The following is a 22,360-nucleotide window of genomic DNA, read 5'->3' on the forward strand; positions in this document are numbered from 1 at the left end:
TGTGAACTTTAGCCTAATGACCTCGGTTCCAGCTGTTCGATAAAAGCTGATCACTGCTCAACAGAAGATACAACATTCGAAATACAAACTTAAAAGTGACATCCCTGCAGTTTTATTTATCAGTCTTACTATTCTCCATCATGGCATTGTAATTTTTCATAAAGATTATGTCATCCAAAAACATGCACCTCAGGTCAGGTTACCTGGCGCCGCGCTAGTGGCAGCCTGCTGCAGCAGCTCCACCCTGAGAGCCCCCCTGCTGTAGTGAAGAAATTTCCCCTCGGGGATTAATAAAGTGTATAAAATAAAAAAAAAAATCAAATCAAATTAAAAAAAAATTGCAATAAACTAGGCAACAATAACGATACAGAATAACTAAAGCCCAAAATAGATTCCAGAGGAGTAATGTTCTGTATTTTCCACTGTTATACTGTGTTTATAAGAGTTGGCATTTAAATTACTGCGGAAATGGAAAAGCTTTTTTGTTATCAGAAAGTGATTAATCCCCTCTAATCTTTACTGACATGTGGACTACTGTGATGACCCATATGGCTGCAGCAAATTCATTAAGCTCTTTATATTTTAATGAGGCATTTAAAAAAAAAAGATGGTGCACCTGAACTGAGATTGTAAATATTCACTCAATCAAAAATAGGCTGGAAAGCAGCAGAACTGTAGCCAGGATTAGCAGACCAGGTGGTCCATGCTCTGCCCTGGAGGAGGATTTATGGTTGGAGGGCAGCCCTCTCGGGTGAGGAGGTCTGAGGACCAGTCTGCAGGGGTTCTGCACCTCCACTAAGGGGATCTGGACCTCGCTGGGCAGGTTCAGACTCAACTGGTCACGGACCTGTGGGGAAATACAGGAAGGAGGGAGTAGGAGGTGATGTATAACATGCTGAAACTTTTGAATTAGTCTGAGCTGTGGTTTTATTTTCAAAATTGTTGTGCAGAGAAAGAGTTTTATGAATACAATATCAATCTTACAAGGTCATTCAAACTATAGCTGATGATGGAAACATTTTGGACAAAAGAGTTTAATAAAATGGCCACAAATTCTTGAATACTCCCTCATGAAATAAGGTGGTTAGTGCCCATTACTGTCACATTTTAGTAAAATACAATTATATAGTGACACATACTAATGAAATAATACACACTGAAGGCCCTTTCTACCAAACAGAGAGCCTTTTGTCTGTCATTATAGCAGAATCACTCCTCTGGATACAAATACGGAATGTCTACCTACCATTAATTTATCAGAGGAGGCTGATCTTTGTCATTAAATAATTTTATTCTCGAGCTCACCCTCTCGACTTCTTCAAACACTCGCAGGAAGTTTTTTCGAAGGACATAACCCAGCTCATCCTCAGTCCAGTTTCTTTGCAGGAGTTCCTGGATGAGGGCGGGATACTTCGAGACATCCTCTAACCCCTTCGGAAATCTGTTTAAAAGAAACATTTCTTCATGTGTTGTTTTGTATGCATAACATGAGCAGTTCAATACCCACCACCATCCTGGAGAAAACCTGCTGCTGCAGCCCTCCCTTTATGCCTGTTAGCTATATCAATTTATTGATTTGAACATTTTTCAGTCTGTTGACTGCTGGACATCCAAATTGCTGATACCACGACAAGCAAACAAAAGCACAAAATTGGTCTGGTTCATCATCAGCCTTTGAAATGTGTTGTCTGGAGACTGCTTGAGAATGTGTAGCTAGCTGGCGTGAGCTTTGTTTTGTCTCTAAAGATCCCCACTCATCCTGACCATAACATTTATAAAATAATTAAGGCAAGTACCAGATTTTTCTGTTTGCAAGTAGAACATGCCATCCATTTTTTTTACTTGTGTTTCTTACCTCACAGCGCCTTCAAAGTCCCCTCCGATTCCTATCGACTCAGCTCCAATCACCGTCTTAATGTGATCAAAGTGGTCTGTAAAAGATAGATGGAAAAATAAATCGACTCAAACATAAGAAATACAAACTACAGATTTAATACAAATCAATACAGGATGGATGCCTCACCAGCCACATCAGAGAGGCTGGCCTCAGCCCTGCAGGAAACGAATGTGCTGTGGAGATTCACCATGATCAACCCATGCTTCTTTTTCTGAAACACAACATACACTGCTGAGTCCAGGGAAAAGAAATACACACAGAGAAGTATTACAGAGTAAAACCATATTTATCAGACATTTTTTGTGCTTTATTATTTGTAGTGTAGAGGTCTGGGGCATAATGAGAAACCTGGCTGCTCATGATGGACCTGATGTTGCCAGAGTTGGATTGAGGTTAAGTAGGAGAAATATACAGTTTATTAATATTTACCTACTCCAACACTATTGATAACATACCGATCACACTTGATTAAGGGAATGCTTTTCTGTGACTTTATTTACCGTTTTATTTTGATTTCACACCCGCTTTTTTTCATGATGGTGTTTTGACTTCCTGTCCTCATGTGTGTTTACCCACCTCCACCCTGATTGTTTCCACCTGCATTCAAATGTCTTCCTGCCCTCTTGTGTATGTTTCTCTCAGTCTCTAATAGTCTTACCAATTTTACAATCTTTAGATAATACTAATACTACTAAACTATGCTGCAATATACTAATACTTACTTTGGAAGTTGTAATTTGACTGTTTCTAGAATGGATGTGATTTTTATGTACAGCATTTTTTAAGTTATTTATCTAAAAACACTTAATAGTCTTTGTTAGTTATTCTGGGAATTCCCTTTTGAAGGCTGTTGTGCTCTTGTTTTAAGAAACTTTTCTGCAAGTGATGAAGTGTATTCAATTTTACACAAAACCACAAGACTTTCTTGGTATTTTAGGTCTGGAGGAAATGCAGGATGCGCATCTTCACTGTAGCCCAAATGGATGACAACAGCATCCAGATGAAGAAAGATCTGGCTACATTCCTTTACCAGCTGAGAATAGAGGCCGAGGTGGAGGTGGTGGAGATGGTGAGAGTTCTTGTTAAACAATTACTAAAAAGGGAATTCTTACAGTGCCTCTATACCTGTACAAGCATTTTTATGTCAAGGCTAAACAAAACTCTGAATCTTTTTGACTTGGTCATACAACTTGCATCTAAAACCAGATGTCCACGGTCCCACAGCAGACTGAAAGAAACAAGTTTGTTGTTTACTACAAGATTACACAAAGCTGTATGTTTTAACAGAATACGAGGGCTTAAAAACATACTGCTTGCCGTCACGAGATACCAAGAGCAGAAAGTCCATGTTGACAGACAAATATGTTTAATTTGCATTAACCACTAACATGATGTTTTTTTTCATGATGGTGTTTTGACTTCCTGTCCTCATGTGTGTTTACCTACCTGTGCTAGTCTGTGCTGGCCCGGTGTTACAACACTGGCCTAATGTGTATTACCAAGCAAATCAAAAACTCAGGATGGCTTTTGAATTGGTATACGAATGTCAACATGTTGTTTTGATGCCAATAAGAGAGAAAATTGAGCAGAGGGGTGTACTACGAAGCAAGTTCAACATACCCAGGCTTTCTTTGCCTGAGCTGGCTCAACAAAGCAAAAACTCTCAGTCAGAGATAATCAGTACTATGACAGTGGTCATCAGCTTTCTCTGTTAACTCAGACTTTCTGCTTTCGGCTCAGAGCGCATTCTCATAAAAGATGAGGTGTTTGCAGCATCTGACCAATCACAAACATGGACAAGTGTACTGACAGCAGAGCCATGTATTTTAAAAAGGAGGAGTAAACTATAATAAAAAAAACATAATGAAGTTAAACACATAATCCACACTGAAAGCAGCCCAGCTGCAGCTGCTAAATGATGGAAGGATGTTAAATGTGTGAATGTGTATCACATTATCATATATCATTACCATAAAGTGCACAGCAAAATTGGACTAATTGCATGTGCATATTTTATTATATTAATTTATGATTAGATGTCTTCTCATGACGTGTATGAACGTTTTAGTCTTATCATTTCACCTGCCGCCCCGGAGGTGTCAAACGGACTAAAGAGCAAATAAGAAATAAATACAAAATCATAATTCAAAGCAAGAGGTAGGTTGTCAGATGTTATAAGTAGGCAACACGTGCAATGCTTTAGTGTATCAATCAGTCCCAGATATCAGTAAAAAAAATTAATGAAATGAATCTACTCCACGTACCAAGCTCCCCTGTATCTTCTCCGATTGTTGATGCCAATTTTCAGAGAGAATTGACTGGTCAGTGGGTGGTACTTTCTTACATTTTGATCCGATCCGATATCTCCAACATAACCTGCTCCGGACCAGGTTAAATTTGAAGCATAAATTACCATGGTGATCTAGCCATCTTAAAAGAGAGTCACCTTCGTGACACTGACAACCCTGGCTTTAGTCTCAGCATACCTCGCTAACCCACTAACCTCGCTTTGTAGTACACCCCTCAGGAGAGTTTTTATATTATGCTTTTGCTCCTTGTGCCAAAGTAATTTTCATAGTTGACCAAGCGAGATATGTAACTTGGAATGGAACTATATTTTTGTGAGAAATGAAGAAGTTACAAGTGACAAATTGATTCTTCCAGGTAAATAAATAAGTGACACAGACTAATGTCAGAATGTGGTTGGGGGGGGGGGGGGGGGGGGGGGGGGAGGGGGGATACTCAACAACACAGTTAATGTCTTAATTTGAGTGCTTACATTATGCTGGAGGAAAAACTTCCCTGATAAGTGGTTTCTATCAGTCCCTGTTTTTTTCCAGTTTGTGAATTATAATCTTGGATTAAACTTTTAGAAACCTTGCACTACAAAGTAAATTGACTGCCAACAACACCAATCTAAAATACACAAACATAGCTGATTTATTGTTGATAAATTTCATTCAGTGTGTCGTCTTTATCTGTCGCTTGATGTTTGCACGTGCTTGTCTGTGTGTACGATGACACTGGCTTCCCGTCCAACAAAGAATTGACTTTAAAATCCTGCTGTTGGTTTATAAAGCACTGAATGGTTTATGGCCAAAATACATTTCTGATCTGCTGTGACCTTATAAACCATCCCGACCCCTCAAGTCGCCTGGGACGAGTCTCCTTTCTGTTCCCAGAGTCAGAACTAAACATGGAAAAGCAGCGTTCGGTTTTTCTGCTCCACATATCTGGAACAAACTCCCAGAAACCTGCAGGTCTGCTGAAACTTTCAGCTGCTTCATATCAAGATTGAAGACTTTTCTGTTTGCTGCTGCCTTTAACTGAACCAGATTCAAGGATGTTGATCAATTTCCTGCCTTTCTGCATTTTACTACTGTATTTTATTTCTTAAACTGCACTGCAACTTTAATTCTATTTTTAGCTTGTTTAATGTTTTAATGACTGTTTTTAATGTTTCAATCAATGTTCTAAATTTTTTTTTTAAATGTCTTTATCTTTTGCCTTATGTTTTGATGCTTTTAAAGGTTTTACGTGAAGCACTTTGAATTGCCTTGTTGTTGAAATGTGCTATACAAATCAACTTTCCTTGTCTTGCCTGAAGAGAAAAGTGGTGGGAAATAGATATGGCTAAGGAAATTGTGGATACTATGGAACAATAAAAAGACAGTAATGAGATGTTAACTTGACTTCTTGATCTCGCAAATATACTCTGAGAATTCAGACTCACTTATCCTGGGTGTTAGTGGGCAGAAATGTAATAATGTCTTAATGGTGGAATTCTGCTCACAAGTGTTTGATTCTGTTAATACACAACAGCAAGTAACAATAAAAACCTAATACATATATTTTTTTGACAGGAATAAATGAGAACAAAAATTGAATTAATGATGAACTGATAGGATAATTATTTAATCAAGCATCTAAGCAGGCAGCTCATCATTATTGTTTTCACTCACCAGCTCATGCAGCAGCCAGTCAGGTACGTTGCGGCTGTGGTTACACACAGTGTAGGAAGATGAATGGCTAAAAATCACAGGAGCCTTGGAGTGCCTCAACACGGCCGAAGCTGTGTCCCAAGAAGTGTGGGAGAGGTCCACTATCATCCCCAGCCGGTTCATCTCCTCCACCACGCCCTCAAAAACATATTCAAAAACCACTGAAGCCGCAATCTACAGTATCTTGGAAGGAAGCAAGCCAGTTCAGCAGATGACAGGAGCTTGTTACATGTGCACATATATAAACACGCTCCCACAGTTAACAACCAAGAAAGTCCTACTGCCTGCTGCTGAGAGGGCCGACGGAATAGAAAGCATGATAAAGATCTTTGTGATTTTAAAATGGGATGTTTACAACATGCAGCAGCAGTACTGTAATACACAAACACATGTTAAAGGACTTGCAAGTCCAATTTAGGTCACGTGAGTTTCTGTGTCAGCAGCCTGCTGTCAAGAGAACATTTGATAGGCACGGCAATAACCGACTTTCATAATGAGCTTCACTCACTGTAGAACAGTCCATTAACAGTGTCTCAAACCACAATAACTCCAACTTCTACTTCTTCCACTATTTCCATTAATGAAAAAAATATATTAACAGTGATTGTGATAATGCAATTTTATCTTGTTTGTTTGCCAACATATAAGAATATAGAGTATAACTCGTACAAATTGTGACTGTCTTTTAAAAGGGTAGAGTCAGTACTTTTAATTTCAAGCAAAAAAAAAATGAACATTTTAAAACAGGGGTCTCCAACCAGCTTTTACTCTAAGAGCTACTTTGACAAAATGAAAGTATCCAAGATCTACTCATGTTTAGTAACATTTATTCACATAGCTGAGCTCCACACAAACCAGCTGAATGAGATTATTTTAAGTGAACAATGCAAAATTGATCCTCAACACATTTTGTATTACAACAGCCTTAATTCAGCATGTGCACAATTTGTTTTTCCTGTGTGCATTTCTTTATGTTTTCAGTGTTTCCTAAATGCCTTCTGCAGTACATGCAACTTGTGTGTGGCCAAACTGGTTTGAAAAGTGTCAGATAAGTATATCTATGTATGGGAAGCACATTATTCAAACCTTCCACAAGCCACTCAGAATCACATCTCGAGCTGCTCGTAGTTCGTGAGCTACGGGTTGGAGACCCCTGGTTAAAAAAAAACAACGTTTTTTTTGTCAGTAATTTTTTCCAAAATATACAGGAAATGTTATGTTCTTATACCTTCCAAGAAAAAAACAAACAAAAAAACAGGGTGACCAAAATCAACAAGCATACTGACATACCGCTTTGATGATTGAAACACCACAGTAGTTGATATATGCTTACCTTCCCAAACTGTGTCAGGCTGTTGTTCTGTCTTTGAAAGGTATCATACATTTTTGCGGAGGACTCAGCCCTGTATTGATGTGGAACACAGTTAGTGCCACTGATCACACAAGTTTTGTATGCCTCACTGTTGGTATATGAGAAATTAATTTAATGTTCAATGGAATTGCTGCATTTTTCATCATGGAAACATGAAAAATATAAACAATGTTGATCTTCATATTCCCTCATCCCTGTAAACACAAGACCCAAACACGATTAAGATAGAACATCTGTATACAATACAACTTGTTAACAGTCTGCAATGTGTAAGTGAAATAAAGAATTCTTCTAATACCAGGGTGTATTGCAGGTATGTGTGAGCGCCATTGAGCGGACCCCGAGCTGGTAAAACATCCGCAGGGCTGGAAGGCTGCTGTCAATAGAGTGGCCTCCCTCTATACTTATTAGACAGCCTATCTTATGCTTCATCTCAGAGTTCTTCAGCTCTGCAAAGACAGACACAAAATATGTCATAGCATAAATCACTGGATAGTAACACCCCCTGTCGAGCCAATAGCAATTTCTGTAGCTGTTTTAATGCTGCCTTGTCTTTAATTCAGACAACAACTAATATTCAGTACAAGCAGGGGAAACGTTATGTTCCAAAACGCTGAGTAAACATTACATTTGTAGTTTGTGATCCCATCATGAGAGAGGTGTACTATACCCTGGGCAGATGTGACCAGCTCAAATTCCTGGTACTCGGTGCACATACGTCTGACCAAATCTATTTGTTCCAGAGTCAGCCTCACAGCATCCTTCTGCTGGGCCCCACACAGCACATAGACTGCAAACATCTGACAAAGGGATGTCACACAAGAGAACCAAAGACACATTTTAGTGACTGAGGTTTGATCTTTTTGCAACATGCAAATCATAAACGCTGTTACTCAAAACCATTTTCAGGCTTCAAAATGTCAATGTTGAAGTGTGTGCTTTTGCTGGGCAACTCTGTGGAGCAATCCTCACCTTAAAATATAGCATTGTCACAATTGAACACCAGTTACATCACAATACCTGTGTCTGCACATGGCCTGCTTGGAGACGGGAGATGTCGGTGGCCACTTTGCTGACATTATGAAGGTCAATTTGGCTCAGGTGATTGTTATGAAGGATCCTCAGCTGGAGAGCGAGGTCATTATGACTGAGATGGAGAGAGATGAAAGAGGAGATGGAAAAGGATTTCGAACTGATTTCAATAATTCATTTCCATGAATGTAACTTCTGTGTAGGCGGGATAATAAACATCCTTTACCCATCAATGAGAGGATATCTGGACATCAAGTCGTGTGCTCGGTCTCTTTCAGAATATCCGGATGTCAAGTGACACAGAGAGAGAAACACCACCAGAGCCCTGAGAGACTGCATCCAGAAGCTGCCAAAAGCACTTTTTACAGTTTCCCCAGAAGGCATATCCTGAGGAGAGAAACACACCAGTGCACCAGATAACATGAGAACTACAGCTGTATGGTCAAGGCACATACACACAATGTACTGTAAGGCATAATGACTAGACTTAGACTTTATTAATCCCACAGTGGGGAAATTCAGTCATCACAGCAGCATAGAAACACAAAAAGGTGCACACAATCAGAAAATATTTACAAATATGTATACATAACATAAGATAGATACAAATAATTATTTTAGAAAAAAATAAGAGCCATGAATAAATACACACACACACACACACACACACACACACACACACACACACACACACACACACACACACACACACAACTTTATTTTGAAAGGATCACAGCACAGTTGAGTCCAATTTGGAGGATTAAAGAAAAAACACAGTAACAGCTAGACGTACAATATAATTGCATCTTTATAAAAAGTTAATGATTCATATTGCATTCATATTTCAAGCTATGGAATACAAAAAATTGTAAGTGATGAGATTACAATTCTGGGATTGTATTTATACTATTAGAATACACGGGCATAGGTTATATAAAGTTCGCTTATTTTGCTTAATAATGAAAATGACCAGAGAATATAATAACAAATTAAAGCATACTAATTATGAAACGTTTTTATCTACAAAATATTGAGGAATAAGTTGATTTAAATAGCAATACACTTACCAGCCAGGTCGTTAAAAACATCTACTGGTTGGCCACCTTTTTGTGTACGAACTTTCCAGTTCTCCTCCCTACACATACGTAAAAAAAACCCACGACAAAACCGGCTGCTGGGCTTCATGCTGCATTCAGGTACTGTCGGAAAAATTTAACTATATTATAGGCTCAGTCTCGCATAGAAAGACTACGCTATCTTTCAATGCTGTCATTAGACGTGTATCTTCCAGGTTCAAGTTCTTAGTGGACTCCTGCAATGCTTCCTTGCAGCCCTTTAGTCACTTTTAAAGCTTCCACGTTTGATAAAATTGTAGTGGGTGTCACTACTGATAGATTAAAAAATAAATAAATCACTCTGTCAATACCAATAAAGAAAAGACTGTTATTGCACGATTGCCACGTTCAGGTTTATTTAACTGCTTCGCCTCTTTTTGAGATACAATTTTTCGAGGGACATTTGAAAGCCCCATCGAGACTTGTGGATTTCACGTTGCCATCTGTTGGCTAAGTCCTGTAATTACTACCACAAAAGGTTCTTGCTTTTGTCGGGGCTGCACTGATGACTACATTCGAGTCACTGAGCAAGTTTTATGGTTTCTAAAATGATCAATTCGTTGAATATATATTTTCTTTAATTTCTAGATCGATTTTCAAGGTAATGTATCAACAAAATCCCTAACTTCACAAAAATGGCAACTGGAAGTGAGAGCTATTTAAACGTATCCATCTATCCAATATCAGGACATGTGTCATGCCAAAACGTGGTAGTCTGCCAAAAACTGATTGGTGTCCACAGGTGTGCACCAATGGCCTGTTAGAGCTGTAATGAACAATATTGCGTATGTTTGCAGGTGCTTTTATCTGGATCAAACAATCAACATGCATCCATCTATTATTTACTGTATACCCTCTATACTATCTATCCTGCCTATCAATCACAGGGCCAACACAGAAAGATGGACAACCACACACTCTCACATTCACTCATGGGGGTTAAAATCCCCATTTAACCTGACATAAATATCTTTGCACTGAGAAAGCCGAAGCACACAGAAAAAAAAATACATGGATACAGACTCAGAACCTCTCTTGCTGTGAGGCGACAGTGCTAACCACTGCTCCCAGTCATAACATGTAAATACACATATTTGTATGTCCATGGAAGTAGCAAAGGTATGTTTTTGTGGAAATGAAAGTCAATTTAAGGAAAAAGCACCTTTCATTGTGCAGCTGTAATCCCCCTTTGGAAAGTGCAAAAGTGATTTTTATACGTTGTAGGCCTTTTGCTGCTTTAAAGATATTCAAACTGATAAAAAGGACTGAGTTGGTTATAATCTTGGGCACAGATCAGGTAAAATAATGCAAGTCAGAAGGATAACTGCAAAAGAGATAGGAGCCTGATTCTTTATTTTAAATATAACCCATCTATCATATTAATTACAGTCTAGTTTACAAAACCCAGGGCTGTTAGACACCAGTAACAATGCCAATAAACATAATAAATAATACAAGGGTGGGCTATTGCCTGTAGCCTAATAATGAAAATGTTATGCCTGATTCTGCTGTAAACGCTTCTTTGGCCACAATTGTGATTATTTGTTCCAAGAAAAGTTTTACAAAGACATAGGCTACCTTTACTAGCACTATGGACACAAAGTTATAAGTATTTGCAAGGTATGACTGTATGATCTTGATATAAACAGCTGTAGACACAAATGGATGAAGCTTAAACGGACAAATAAATTAGAATCTAACATTAATTTCTGTCGAGGCCTACAAACAAACAAACAGTGGCCAACGGCCGCCATTTTTGTTTGGGTAAAGAAGACAGTGGTGACAAACTCCAGCAGACTGAATCTGCTTCTTACAGCTGAATTTGTAAGCTTCCAAGACCGGAAGTCATCAAAACAGGAGTAAGTGTTGTTAAATAATGTTTGGCATGAAGTTTCAAAGACACATTTAGGCTTAAGTGCTTTTCTGTTGTTGTTGTTGTTGGGCTCTTTCTCCAAGCAAACATTTTGTCAGCATGCAGCTAGGCTAGGAGGTAAAGAACAATTGTTATTAATTAATGTTAATAGTGATGATTCAGTATTTAAAAGTGTCCCAGAAAACCATGAGAGATAAGTGAGGCAGTATGATTAATACCGGGAGTTAAAACACCTAAATTCAGTTTAATATTTATACGTGCTATTTCTAGGGGTGGTATTAAGGTCTTTTACTGAAATAAAAGTGCTAATACCGCACTACATATAGTAATAATAATAATAATAATAATACGAGTAGTCATGAAAAAGTGCACACTGTGCTGCAGAAAATGGTCCCTGCCAATGTCTTACTATTAGAAACTCTGTGATTTTTCTGGATTTATATTATTGCTAGACTAATGCGCTTTTTTCTGCTGTAAGGTTTTGCTAATTTAACAGTTGGTTAGTTTAATCTACTGTAATGCCTCATATTCTAAGTGATCAGTGTGTTTGTAGGTTTCAACCAACTGAGAATTGTGCTTTCAGGAAACTAAAGACTCTGCTCAAAGGGTAGCAGCATGTGTGACTCAAGAGGAGTTTGGCATTTGGAGCTCATGCGCAACAAAACAGGACAGGAACAACATCACAAGGTAAGAGTGTGTTTATATTTAATAGTACGTAGATATTGATCATGTTGAGGCTGGTGGAGTGATGCCTACGGCGTGACCCTGCTTATAAATTGTCCCATTAGAATGACAGATCTGCAAACAGCCACGAGGCTTTGACATGTTTGGTGCAGTGTTTGCATGAGTTTGGTGCTTTAGTGTCAAGCTGCAGGGAAGGCCTGGTTTTTAACAATAGTAGTGGGGATGGTGGAGGCATTAACGGCTGATGTTTTTGTGTAGTTGTTTTTTTTATTTTGGTTGGCCTGCTGTGGAGAGGTGGAAGCTTTTCCTTTTCTGTGTGGGGTTGTGTGTGTTGTTTGTATATATTATAACAAACTGTTAATATAGACTGGCTATTATTTGGCATGTAGTATGTTATTGTCTCTTGTATAGATGAAAGTGGCATCACATCTGCTGTTGTAGTATTTGTTGGAAAGTACTGTCTGAAAATTGTCAGTATGGCATGGATCATGCATGGGGATTTAGTATGATCAGTTTGGCCGCATAGTGCATTATTATCCATACTTTACATATTTTACTACTATCAGATATCAACTAACTTATACAAAACCACCTCTCCGAATATATGAAATATATCTGGTAACTTTTGATATGTGGTGGATTACTTACTTCTGCCCAAGACTCTCCAGCATCTGTGCAAGATTAAATGCATTCGCGCACCCCTCCACTGGAGCAATGATAGCTCTGCATTTTTTATAATGTTTCCAGAAAGCGACATGTGATACTGTGAACCGCAGCTTAAAGTGCAATTTGGCCTGAATGCTGAAGTTTAGCTCACAGATTACAACTTCTGCTTGTACATGTTTTCAAACTTAAAATGTGTGCGCAGTTAATGAATCTGAGCTGAGCTGTGCAAATGGGAACGAGTCTGGTGTTGACGGGGAGCATCAGGGCGCCACAAATGAATTTCAATTAATTTCAGTGGGAAGATGTGCAGCACTGATTCTGCAGTCCACCCACTGAGATTTGGCCTTGTAGTCTGTAATGAGGAGAGTGATTCAGCTCTGATTGGAGCACCCTACTGCTTCAATAGTGTAATCACAACTGTGTTGATATTACTGTACCAATGCTCCCACTGTTCGGAGTGGACCCCTGGCTGACACTGTTTGAATTCAAATTAACCAAATCATTTAGTCATATTGTCGACCTTGGTGTAGAATGTGACTGGCAATACAAAAGATGAAAATCCCTCACGTTAAACAGAGTCTTAACAGTTTGATGAGAGAGCTTAAGCCAAATTCTTAATATAAGCATAGCTGACTACTGTATTTGTTTGAATTAATGTGGCGGAAAGTAAGGATGCAGGGGTTAGGCCACTATCAGATGAACCATTTCAGAATATAGATTTTATTAATAAATGATGTTTTCCTTCTCCAAAAGTGAAATGACTTCACTATGACCATGAGGAACACACACACAATTAGAATATGCTACTGGTATTAGGAGTTTTTTGGCTTTCATGAGCGCCATGTCTTTTGTGAAACTTTTGATTGTGTTAGTTTTAAGAATAGTTTGTTAAAGAGCATCATTTTGTGTCAGAAACAACCTTGAAATCTGTTTCAGAAAGTCTTGCCATAAGGTAAGCTGATTAAAATGCATGCAGCAACAATGTATTGAAAATTATAATTGTGGCATTTAAAATTGGGATGTCCTGAGCCTTTCTTAAAGAATGGTATCAGGCCCAATCAAGAGATTTTTTTTTTTTTAACTGAGCGGTATTAGCTATTCTGAGCTATACATAACCCCGATCCTTTGTTTTATGTCAATTGCCACACGGGTGTCATAAACGGAGAGCAACATTTTTGGCAGGATGGAGGAGTGTGCTAAAATGTGTGCAGTGTGGAAATATTTCAAAAAATTACAACAAAAGCAGCATAACAACCACTTGTAATGTTGCAATGTGAGCATTTTGCAAGGTGGTAGTAACAGAGTTGCGTTAAATACTACTAATTTGATACGGCTGCTAAAATATAAACACTTAGTGGAAAACAACAAGTTAACTCGGATAACTGTGTAGTTATTATTCAAAAAAACCTCTTTTTTAAAAATTTGTTGTGACTGTTAAGTCTAGTTCAGAACAAAGATTTGAGATACGTGACCAAACCGTTGACCAAACCACTGAAGTCAGCCTGCTGATGGTGTCACCTGAAACTCAACTTGTAAAGTTGCAAGTGAGCAGCTTTCGAATATAAAGTGCGGTAGTTAGTGTTTTTTCTCCTTATTAGAAGAGACACCAACTCCAGAAAAAGATGGGAGAAATTGACAAATCAGCAGAGATTCCCTCTTAAGTTAATGCCAAAAATGTGCTTAAGCCCCCTGGATATTCTGTTGAAGCATCCATGGGCAGCTTCTCAACCCTCAGGGTCACTATTCTCATTCATGTTTAAAGACTCTACAAATTATATTCTGCTATGAAAAAGCCTGAAAAGCCGGCAGATAAAATGGAAGCACAGGGAGTATTTGCTTTGGACATGTCTGAACTTGGTTATTTTGTTTGAATAACAGCATGGAATTACAGTAAGTGCTGCACTATGTGGAATTGTCAGAAATAATATTTGTTTTTGTTTACTTAATTCTTCAAAGATAAAAAAAACACAAAACATTTAACAACAGCTGGGATGCTGTAAACTGTCTATTTTCATTACAGACCCATTCAAACATATACATTGCATTGGTTTTGATCATTTTAATGAACTTGAAGTGTGCCCTATGCAGCTTTATTATCTAGGGAAAAACAAGTATCCGATTGGGACTCTGTATTGGCAGATAGTCAATATTACATGACTTGGATTGGGATCGGCAACAAAAAAACTTGATGGAGACAACCCTAGAATTTGTTATTGCAGCAGCATTCACTGAGTGATTCCCAGATTACTTTATTAATGCCAAAGTAAAATCACTGTGTTATAGCAGCTACTTAGCTTTAATCCCCAAATCAAACAAAGTAGTACTATAATGGCAACTCTAATATGTACTCATTATACACTGTACTGCTATAGCAGTATCCTAAAATACATTTTAAGACAAACCAATGGCAGTGAAAGCTAAACAAGTGTCAAAGAAGACAATAGAATAAATAATAACTCATATTTTCAAACTAACAGGAATAAAAATGCTTTGTCTTGGTTGCCAGGCAATGTTTTATGATTAATGTATTTGTACCTCTGAACAAAAACTTCTTAAACCATAAAATAGAAAACTGTATTAGTTGCATTTATACTGTGATGTGTTTATTTCCTTGATCTTGCTTATATCCTGTAGATCAGACTTGAAACCGGGCTCTGGTCCCACCAGTAACACCAAGAAGTACCATCTGTTCGTCACTATCAGTACTGAGCATGTTAATATGGTACTCAAGGGCGCTGGGCATTTTACGTGTAGTGTTTTCACCCCTGAACAAGTCAATATTTTTGAGTGATTCCATCACCACATTAATCACAGAACAGTGTTTTACCCATAATGTACATGCGCACATTTTGCAGTAAAGATCAAAGGGCACAGGCTGGGAAATGCAGAGAGCATCCTCATTTCCTTCACCATTATAGTGTATATTATGAGTCCCGCCTCTGGAACCGCACTGGAAAACTACTGGCCAATATTCGTGTGTGTGTGTGTGTGTGTGTGTGTGTGTGTGTGTGTGTGTGTGTGTGTGTGTGTGTGTGTGTGTGTGTGTTTGTGCGTGCGTGCACGTGCGCATTGAGGTTGTCTTTTTCCTTTATCTCACAGGTATTGGTCACCCAGCCTTCTGTTTCCCATCAATACTTAGAAAGGACTCCAAACGGTGTATACTGTGTTGTATACTGTTCGTGTTGTAGGAGACCTCCTTTGCACTTCAAGTTCTTTAATGTAATTGAGTCCTCTCATTATTGAGAGGGTGAGAAAATGGTGATGAAAGGGTGGAATCTCATCTTTGGAAAAAGCGCCATTTCATCATGTCTCCTTGAGATTGCCATTAAATGATCCAAAAAATAACCTGGCCCACAGCTCTCATTTGCTTGTTGTTAATGCGCTGTTTTATTCTTAAAGCATGATTTTAGATAATAAGTTCATCGGATAATGGTGGTTGACTCTGTGACCATTTAGTGGTATTGTGAAAACCCTGTAGTGTGCAGGGCCATAATTGTCTATCAGCTATATCTATAATAGCACTCATGAGCAAAGAGATGTTTTTTCCTGCAGTTGACTTTGAACTTATTTCTCCACTAGAGGGCAGCAGCAGTCAGTTGCTGCCCTCTTGTTGGTTTTCTTCTATCTGTGTTAGCCCATCCATAATGTAAGAAAATGAATCAAATACCAATATAATACACATAACTGACAGAGGCATGCTTGCTGCCTTATACATCAAAACATACATGAATAATTTCAAAGAGCTTATTTTGCTTCAGTGTTCTTTTTATATTTTGTAACTGCACATTGCAGCGGCCTCAAACTAAGAAAATTCAACGCTAGTAACTCGTCAGTCAGAAGTGATGTTTTGTTTATGCTTTTATAAACTGGTATTTATTTAGTGTAAATACAGTGAGGCTTCATTTTTCTCTCACAGTTTTTGAAAGAATGCTGGGGACATTTTGGTCTCGAAACTTCTCATTTCTTTTGCCCTGGATTCTGGCAGCCCTGTAGTCAGTGTTCATTATCTGCTCTTACAGCTTTGACTTCAGCACAGCAATTACATCCTCAGCTGCACTGATTAATCCAACATGGAGGCATTTCACAAAATGGTTTTGAAAAGACATTTCCAGACACTTACCAGGGAGTAGCTGTGGCACAGCTTGTTTATGCAGATAGACCACAGCCAGTCAAATGGCAATAAGATGTTTTCAATGGCTGCTTAAGTGTTCTCTTAACCTCTAGTGTAGTCTATGCAAGAAACAATAGACTATTTGGAAAATGATTAATTTAATCTATTTTACCCCTGACATATAATGGAGGTGCCTGATGTCATGTTTGGATAATGTACGTTTTTCTATTGTTCAACATATTCCCTCTATGGCCATTCATTAATATGTCTCCACTGCTCTCTGCTTAACTGCTTAACCTTCCATTCTCTCCAAGCAATCACATAATCAATCACTGTCCCATTACTTGACAAGGCAGACAAAGAGAGCGTATGAGTGAGAAAAACCTTTTGGCCTGTCTCGACAGGCAAGAGGAATGTCGACTTCAGAGGGCTAACACAGGCAGAAAACATAGGCCCAGTAAATATTCAATTTAAAGGATTCCCAGATAAGGCGAGTTGAAAAATTGAGGCAGCACCCATTCTTCTAGATAAGAGAAGACGGAGCCATCTGGAGGCTGGGAGATAGCGAACTCCCACGCCATCCAAGAGACCTCACTCTCATCTGCTGCTGCGGCAGAGAAGGAAGAAAATAGAGTGCCAACACTTTCATTATGTTAACTTCAAAATGAATTTATTCACATTCAGTGCATGTAGTTATTGGCTTTGGTAAACAGAAGGTTACCGATGTGGTCGCGAGAACAGAAAACTGTGATCAGTCAGTCGAAACATAATGTTGTCCTTTTGTCATTTGTGACTCTAACCCTTAATAACTGTTCAGTGCGATTTTCCAAAGTATCCAATAAGTTAAAATGGTGTCTCGTTTGCATTGCCATTTTGAAGTAACACTGAAAAAGATATATCTCAAACGGTGTCATCCATTTTTCATTTAGGTGCACCTTTAAACCTGCTGCATTGACACACTAAAAATAATTGTATTCTCTCACTAAAGGTGCCCAACATACTGTACTCAGTAGGGGAAAAAAATAATAACAACAAATCACAAATCTCTAATAAAGTTTCACCCACAAAATCCATATGTATTGAGTATGTCCATCCTCCTCATCTATTTCAAGATTGAATATGAGCAGTTTCATTGGAACGGAAAGCAGCTTTATCAGTTTTCCTTGAACTATTTTGTTTGATAGAAAGAGCAGGTGTTTCAAACATTTTGGCCACTCAGAGTAAATATCCTCCATGTATAAGTACAATGTTAACTAAACACAAATAGTGCATTCTAGGCCCAGGCCTGTAACTCCACCAAATCCAGCTTGACTGCATCTGTGAAAACAAACATTACTAGCAAACAAACTCTCAGCCTGTGAATAACCTTGTCCACCTTCGAATAATGCACTTTGTTGACTCCTCCACCGTGCTATTTCGTGCCAGCCACATTGGATTTAGCTCGGGGATAATGCTTTTGTCAGTATGTTTTATCTGTTCGCTCACTCAGGTACGCTGTGCCGTTATCCCTAATTACCCCTCTGCATTTCACACTTGGCCCAGAGTTCTTAATGCTTGATAACAGATGCAGGTCGATTTGAAATTTACTTATAGTCGCATTATCTTTTTGACCTGCATCACAGACTGACTGTCCCATAGGCTCTTGGGTGAAAGCTGTTAACTCTGTGATAACAACGACCTGAAGTGATAACCTTCCAGCAGTCTCGAGGACACACAGTTTGCTACATGTGTGCTGTATTGCAGTCGCAGCATTTCTTATTCAACCTTGGGTGCTCTGCTGTGCTCTGATTCATTTAATGGGATCGAGAGGGAGGTTAATCACTATGTCCGCCATAGACTGTTAAAAGTGCTGCCTGACCACTATATGAAATATTAGGATTTTATGTCTTTGAAAGATGAATTTGAAAGCAAATGACACAGGAGTTAACTGTCCTTTTTTCTCTAGTTCAAAATGTAACAAAATTGTCTCTGCAATTAGGCGTCACTTTGATTAATTTACCTGAGGAGGTCGACATTTGCATTTGCAGATTTTCATTAAGATCAACAGTAAGAGCTTCAGACAAGGTTCCATTTTTCCAAGTTATTATCCACAGAACATATGGCTGATTAAATGGGGAAAAAGTTAGTGGGTATTTGGATTGAATAATTCTGTGGAAAATGTATTTTGTTTTTCTTGTGTTGGACAACTTTTGAAAGACATTTTTAATCCATAAAATTCAATGCTTACGCTCCCAGACGTTTTTCTTTTTTCTGTCCCCCACCACTGTGCACTCTGCTCAGAGTTGAATTTTGATCCAATTGCCATAGATGTCTGCAGCATCCAGTTAAGCTTCAGCAATTACTCAGAGCTACCTCTTTTGCAACTAAAATGGTATCTAAATGGTGTGAAATGCAGGGAGGCAATGCATAAAAAATGTCAACTGGAGAAAGTCTGCAGCCATTTCATTTGTTATGTCTGTCAACTCCAAGTGCGTAGTATTACTTTGAAAACTCGGCTCCTTTTAAACCACATTTTTCAGCATATTATTTCACTTGAGAAATGGAAGAATATACAGGAAGAGGTAGACTACAATATGTTTTGTGGGTGTGTTGGCCTATAGGCTGAAACGAAGAGTGTAGCTTGTTGCCTTGGTTTCATATTTTGCAGGAACAGTGTAGTGTAAAGCTCTGTCAAGCCTAGTTTTAATCCCTTTCCCCACTCTGTTGTGTGATGTTATATTGTTATCTTAATGATAATCTGTGCCTGTATTTCTGCCCTGGGCTTTTCTGTCAGGCTGGGTTGGTTTAGGAGCTGTGCCTTATCAACAGCTTTGTCATTAAATCAGCTTTTTCTACAGACAAATTTCACTGCCGTTATTCTTATCAAAAGATCGGCACACTGTGATTTTCTGTTCAATCAGAGCTTTTCAAATTCAATGATGTGTGAGTAAGAAAGATGAAATACAAAGGGAAATTTCCATTTGAAAAAAAACAGTTTATTTAATTTTGTTTTCATGTAGATTAATAATCAGACAAATAAAATTGGTATGTTTTGCATTTGTCATATCATCAATGGCTTCAAGCTGTTTTTATTTTGTGTTCTTGGATCTACGTTGTGTATTTTGAAAGGCTATATTTAAAAGCATGAAGAATGAGACATGATTGTATCAAGATGCTAATAAATTATTTTGTCCACAGTTTGTAGATAGTTTGCTGAAAGGTAACGTGTGCAATTCATGGCTTTTTCTCAGTGTGAAATGGGATGTAAATCAGTTCAAAATCCCATCGTGCGGTAGCACACAACATCACAGTTTTGTGGATGCGACAGACCGTGTTGGACGCACCAAGAAAGACGTCCTGTAAATGCTGTATGTACAGAGGCAAGCTTTTAGGTCCCAGTCAAACTAACCTCTGGAGGCTGGAGTTGGTAGTCAGTTCTTCTGGGAAAGCACTGTTTTGTCCGAGTGACTGTTCTGATTGTCTCAGCATTGTGCTTGAGTAGGGTGCAGTGCCAAATTAACTCCTCTGATTCAATCCTCTCCACTGTGACACCGGTTCAGCCAGTCAGTGAGGAGGCAGCACTGCCTCCTTCCCCTAAACACACTCTCTTACAGTTAGGGAAGGTGCTGTATGGCAACAGTCCAAGAGGTCTCTTGCATGTTGTCTGCGATGCGGGTTCGGCACCCTCTCTCTCCTCCCACAATGCACTGAGAGTCTCTGGAGGCTGATAGCCTGGCTCCTGGGGATCCAGAGGATCTTTTGAAAGAAGGATGCTGATGGAGGGTACAGTCCTGTGCACCGTCATCTCAGATGTCCCTCCTTCAGTACTCTCCCACACCTCTTTCACCACTTTGTAACGCAGTTTGGTCAGCTGGTGCAGACAGCCTACTTTTCGTTTCATGATCTCAGCACAGGTGATGGTCTTTGTGACCGCTCGACCTGACCCAGTAAAGACCACCTGCCTGAGCCCACCGCCGCTCAAACCTCCCCCACTTACACCCGTCTCTCCTTGCATCCGCGCCATGGCAAATCCCATTAGGTTGCGGATCTTGCTTCCCTCCTTCACGCGCATCTCCAGCACCCCAGAAGCCAGTCCCGGGAAGGGGCAGGGGCTGTCCTCCTCAGTCCGGCACACTTTTTTGAACCCTTCCTGGCCTAGTTTAAGTGCAGGAGGAGGGACTGGTAGTGTGGCAGGTTTCAGCGTGCTGGAAACGTTGTTGACCACTGCTGGCTGGACAGCATTGCTGTAAGTGTGACCCTGGTAGACAGGGCACATCCCTGGGGTAACCCCATTCTCCATTTGGATTGGTCTGTTAACCTCCAGTCCTGGGTGGGGCCTGACAGCGTCTCTGGTCAGGTATTGGTTCTGGCCGCTGACCACTCCACACCCTGTGAACATTTTTGCAGTCCTCAGCGGTCCACTGTAATATTAGTCCAGACACACACTTTTCCCACATGAAATACAGCTTAACATCATTTTCTTATGCATGTGGTACTTGTCTTCTCCCTCCAGTCAACAGCTGTAAAGTTTCAAGACTTCATACAAGAAATATTACCCGCTTCCCAAGAGCACTATCAACGAAGTCTTTAATGCTCCCTCTCAGAAAGAGCTGGAGAAATACGATAAACGCCTGGCTGGCGAATTAAGAGCACTGTTGGGACTTTTCAAGATGATCTTTAAAGAGCATCTCAATTTCATATCACAAATGACTGTTTGGAAAGTGCTCTGGAGATGATAAAAATTAAAAATACAAAGCTACATTTTCCACTTTCTTTTATTCATATGTATTTCATATGGTGCTTTTATCCTTAATAGCTGCAAACGATATTGAGGGCTTTGTTGATTCTTCTTTTACAAAACTTTTCTAATGAAAAACTAAAAGCTCAAATTAAGACTCCACCTTTTTCTGAGTGATCCAGTCCAGCGTTGTTGATATCATGTCCCTTCAATTCGAAATTGACCTTTCAGATTGTCCAGTTGTTAAGTTCCACCTCCTGTTTTGGACATCTGGATGTTTTACTCCAACTTGAGTAGTTCTGCGTCTCCTCTCCCTGTGCCCATTTTGGCATCCACTGTAGTTGAGGCCAGGGTTGCATGGAGGTGTGTGACTGAGGTGTCGTCCCTGGAGTTCCTTCTAGTCTTCAGTGATGCTCTAGGAAGTCTGTTCTGTTCCCCACAAAGAGACATAAGGGACAGAAGCTGCCTCACAAATGCTCACAGGAGGAGTGTCTGTGTGGTTGAGGGGGAGCATGAGGGAAAGGGGAGACAGCCCTCTTAAAGGCGCAGGTCTTTTCATCTTTTAGACGAACACCCTCCCCTCCATAACTGATGTCTGCCATCAGAGGAAAAAGAGAAGGGAAGGGCTACTGTGTCCCTTTAAAACCTAGAATGCAGATCCCCGGCAACTTTGTCAATCTCTTTAGAGGACGTTCCGGTGTTCAATGTACATGACTGATTAAACCTGAGTTCTGAAATAGAGACTCAGTCAACCTTTAAAAATGCATTTTCAGCTGCGAAACAATGAATTAAATTAGCTCTGTTATAATTGAAAACATCCTTCAAAGAGCTACTGAAAGTCAGCAGCATTAAATTGCACTGTACTTAGCCTTTATCCTATTAGATGTTTGTG

At 39.3% G+C, this 22,360-nt stretch overlaps 2 protein-coding genes across 4 annotated transcripts; both read right to left on the minus strand.

Annotated features, from left to right (window-relative positions):
- Nucleotides 1–89: 89 nt before the first annotated feature.
- dpep2 (dipeptidase 2) lies at nucleotides 90–21,706 on the minus strand. Of its 2 annotated transcripts, none has more exons than XM_069173541.1 (11): nucleotides 21,632–21,706; nucleotides 8,529–8,689; nucleotides 8,291–8,417; nucleotides 7,941–8,070; nucleotides 7,569–7,719; nucleotides 7,232–7,301; nucleotides 5,860–6,036; nucleotides 2,024–2,108; nucleotides 1,856–1,931; nucleotides 1,306–1,441; nucleotides 90–847 (listed from the first exon to the last, which is right to left on the minus strand). In XM_069173541.1, the coding sequence occupies exons 1-11, from the start codon at nucleotides 21,668–21,670 to the stop codon at nucleotides 638–640; spliced, it is 1,362 nt and encodes a 453-aa protein (XP_069029642.1). In that variant the 5' UTR covers nucleotides 21,671–21,706; the 3' UTR covers nucleotides 90–637. The 2 variants fall into 2 exon arrangements, with proteins under 2 accessions (XP_069029642.1, XP_069029643.1); XM_069173542.1 differs by lacking the exon at nucleotides 21,632–21,706 and adding an exon at nucleotides 9,370–9,489.
- Nucleotides 19,719–21,718, minus strand: LOC138212882 (ribonuclease P protein subunit p25-like protein). 2 transcript variants are annotated; one of them, XM_069173545.1, is made up of 2 exons: nucleotides 21,632–21,718; nucleotides 19,720–21,119 (listed from the first exon to the last, which is right to left on the minus strand). In XM_069173545.1, the coding sequence occupies exon 2, from the start codon at nucleotides 21,028–21,030 to the stop codon at nucleotides 20,287–20,289; it is 744 nt and encodes a 247-aa protein (XP_069029646.1). In that variant the 5' UTR covers nucleotides 21,031–21,119; nucleotides 21,632–21,718; the 3' UTR covers nucleotides 19,720–20,286. The 2 variants fall into 2 exon arrangements, with proteins under 2 accessions (XP_069029644.1, XP_069029646.1); XM_069173543.1 differs by having other exon boundaries at nucleotides 19,719–21,634.
- Between the last annotated feature and the right edge of the window lie 642 nt (nucleotides 21,719–22,360).

This window comes from Embiotoca jacksoni, unplaced genomic scaffold, assembly GCF_022577435.1.
Source record: "Embiotoca jacksoni isolate LCO1_2020_lvr unplaced genomic scaffold, fEmbJac1.0.p SCAF_6, whole genome shotgun sequence".
Taxonomy (NCBI): Eukaryota; Metazoa; Chordata; class Actinopteri; family Embiotocidae; genus Embiotoca; species Embiotoca jacksoni.

Bases quoted from the DNA above. Each gene is read 5' to 3' on its own strand.
- LOC138212882 (XM_069173543.1), bottom strand. From the start codon at position 21,129: ATGTTCACAGGGTGTGGAGTGGTCAGCGGCCAGAACCAATACCTGACC.
- dpep2 (XM_069173541.1), bottom strand. From the start codon at position 21,670: ATGATATCAACAACGCTGGACTGGATCACTCAGAAAAAG. The intron at 8,418-8,528 runs GTAAAGGATGTT...TCTCCATCTCAG, and splicing joins AGATATCCTCTCATTGATGG to TCATAATGACCTCGCTCTCC. The intron at 6,037-7,231 runs GTAAGCATATAT...TATGTTTTTGAG, and splicing joins GCCTGACACAGTTTGGGAAG to GGCGTGGTGGAGGAGATGAA.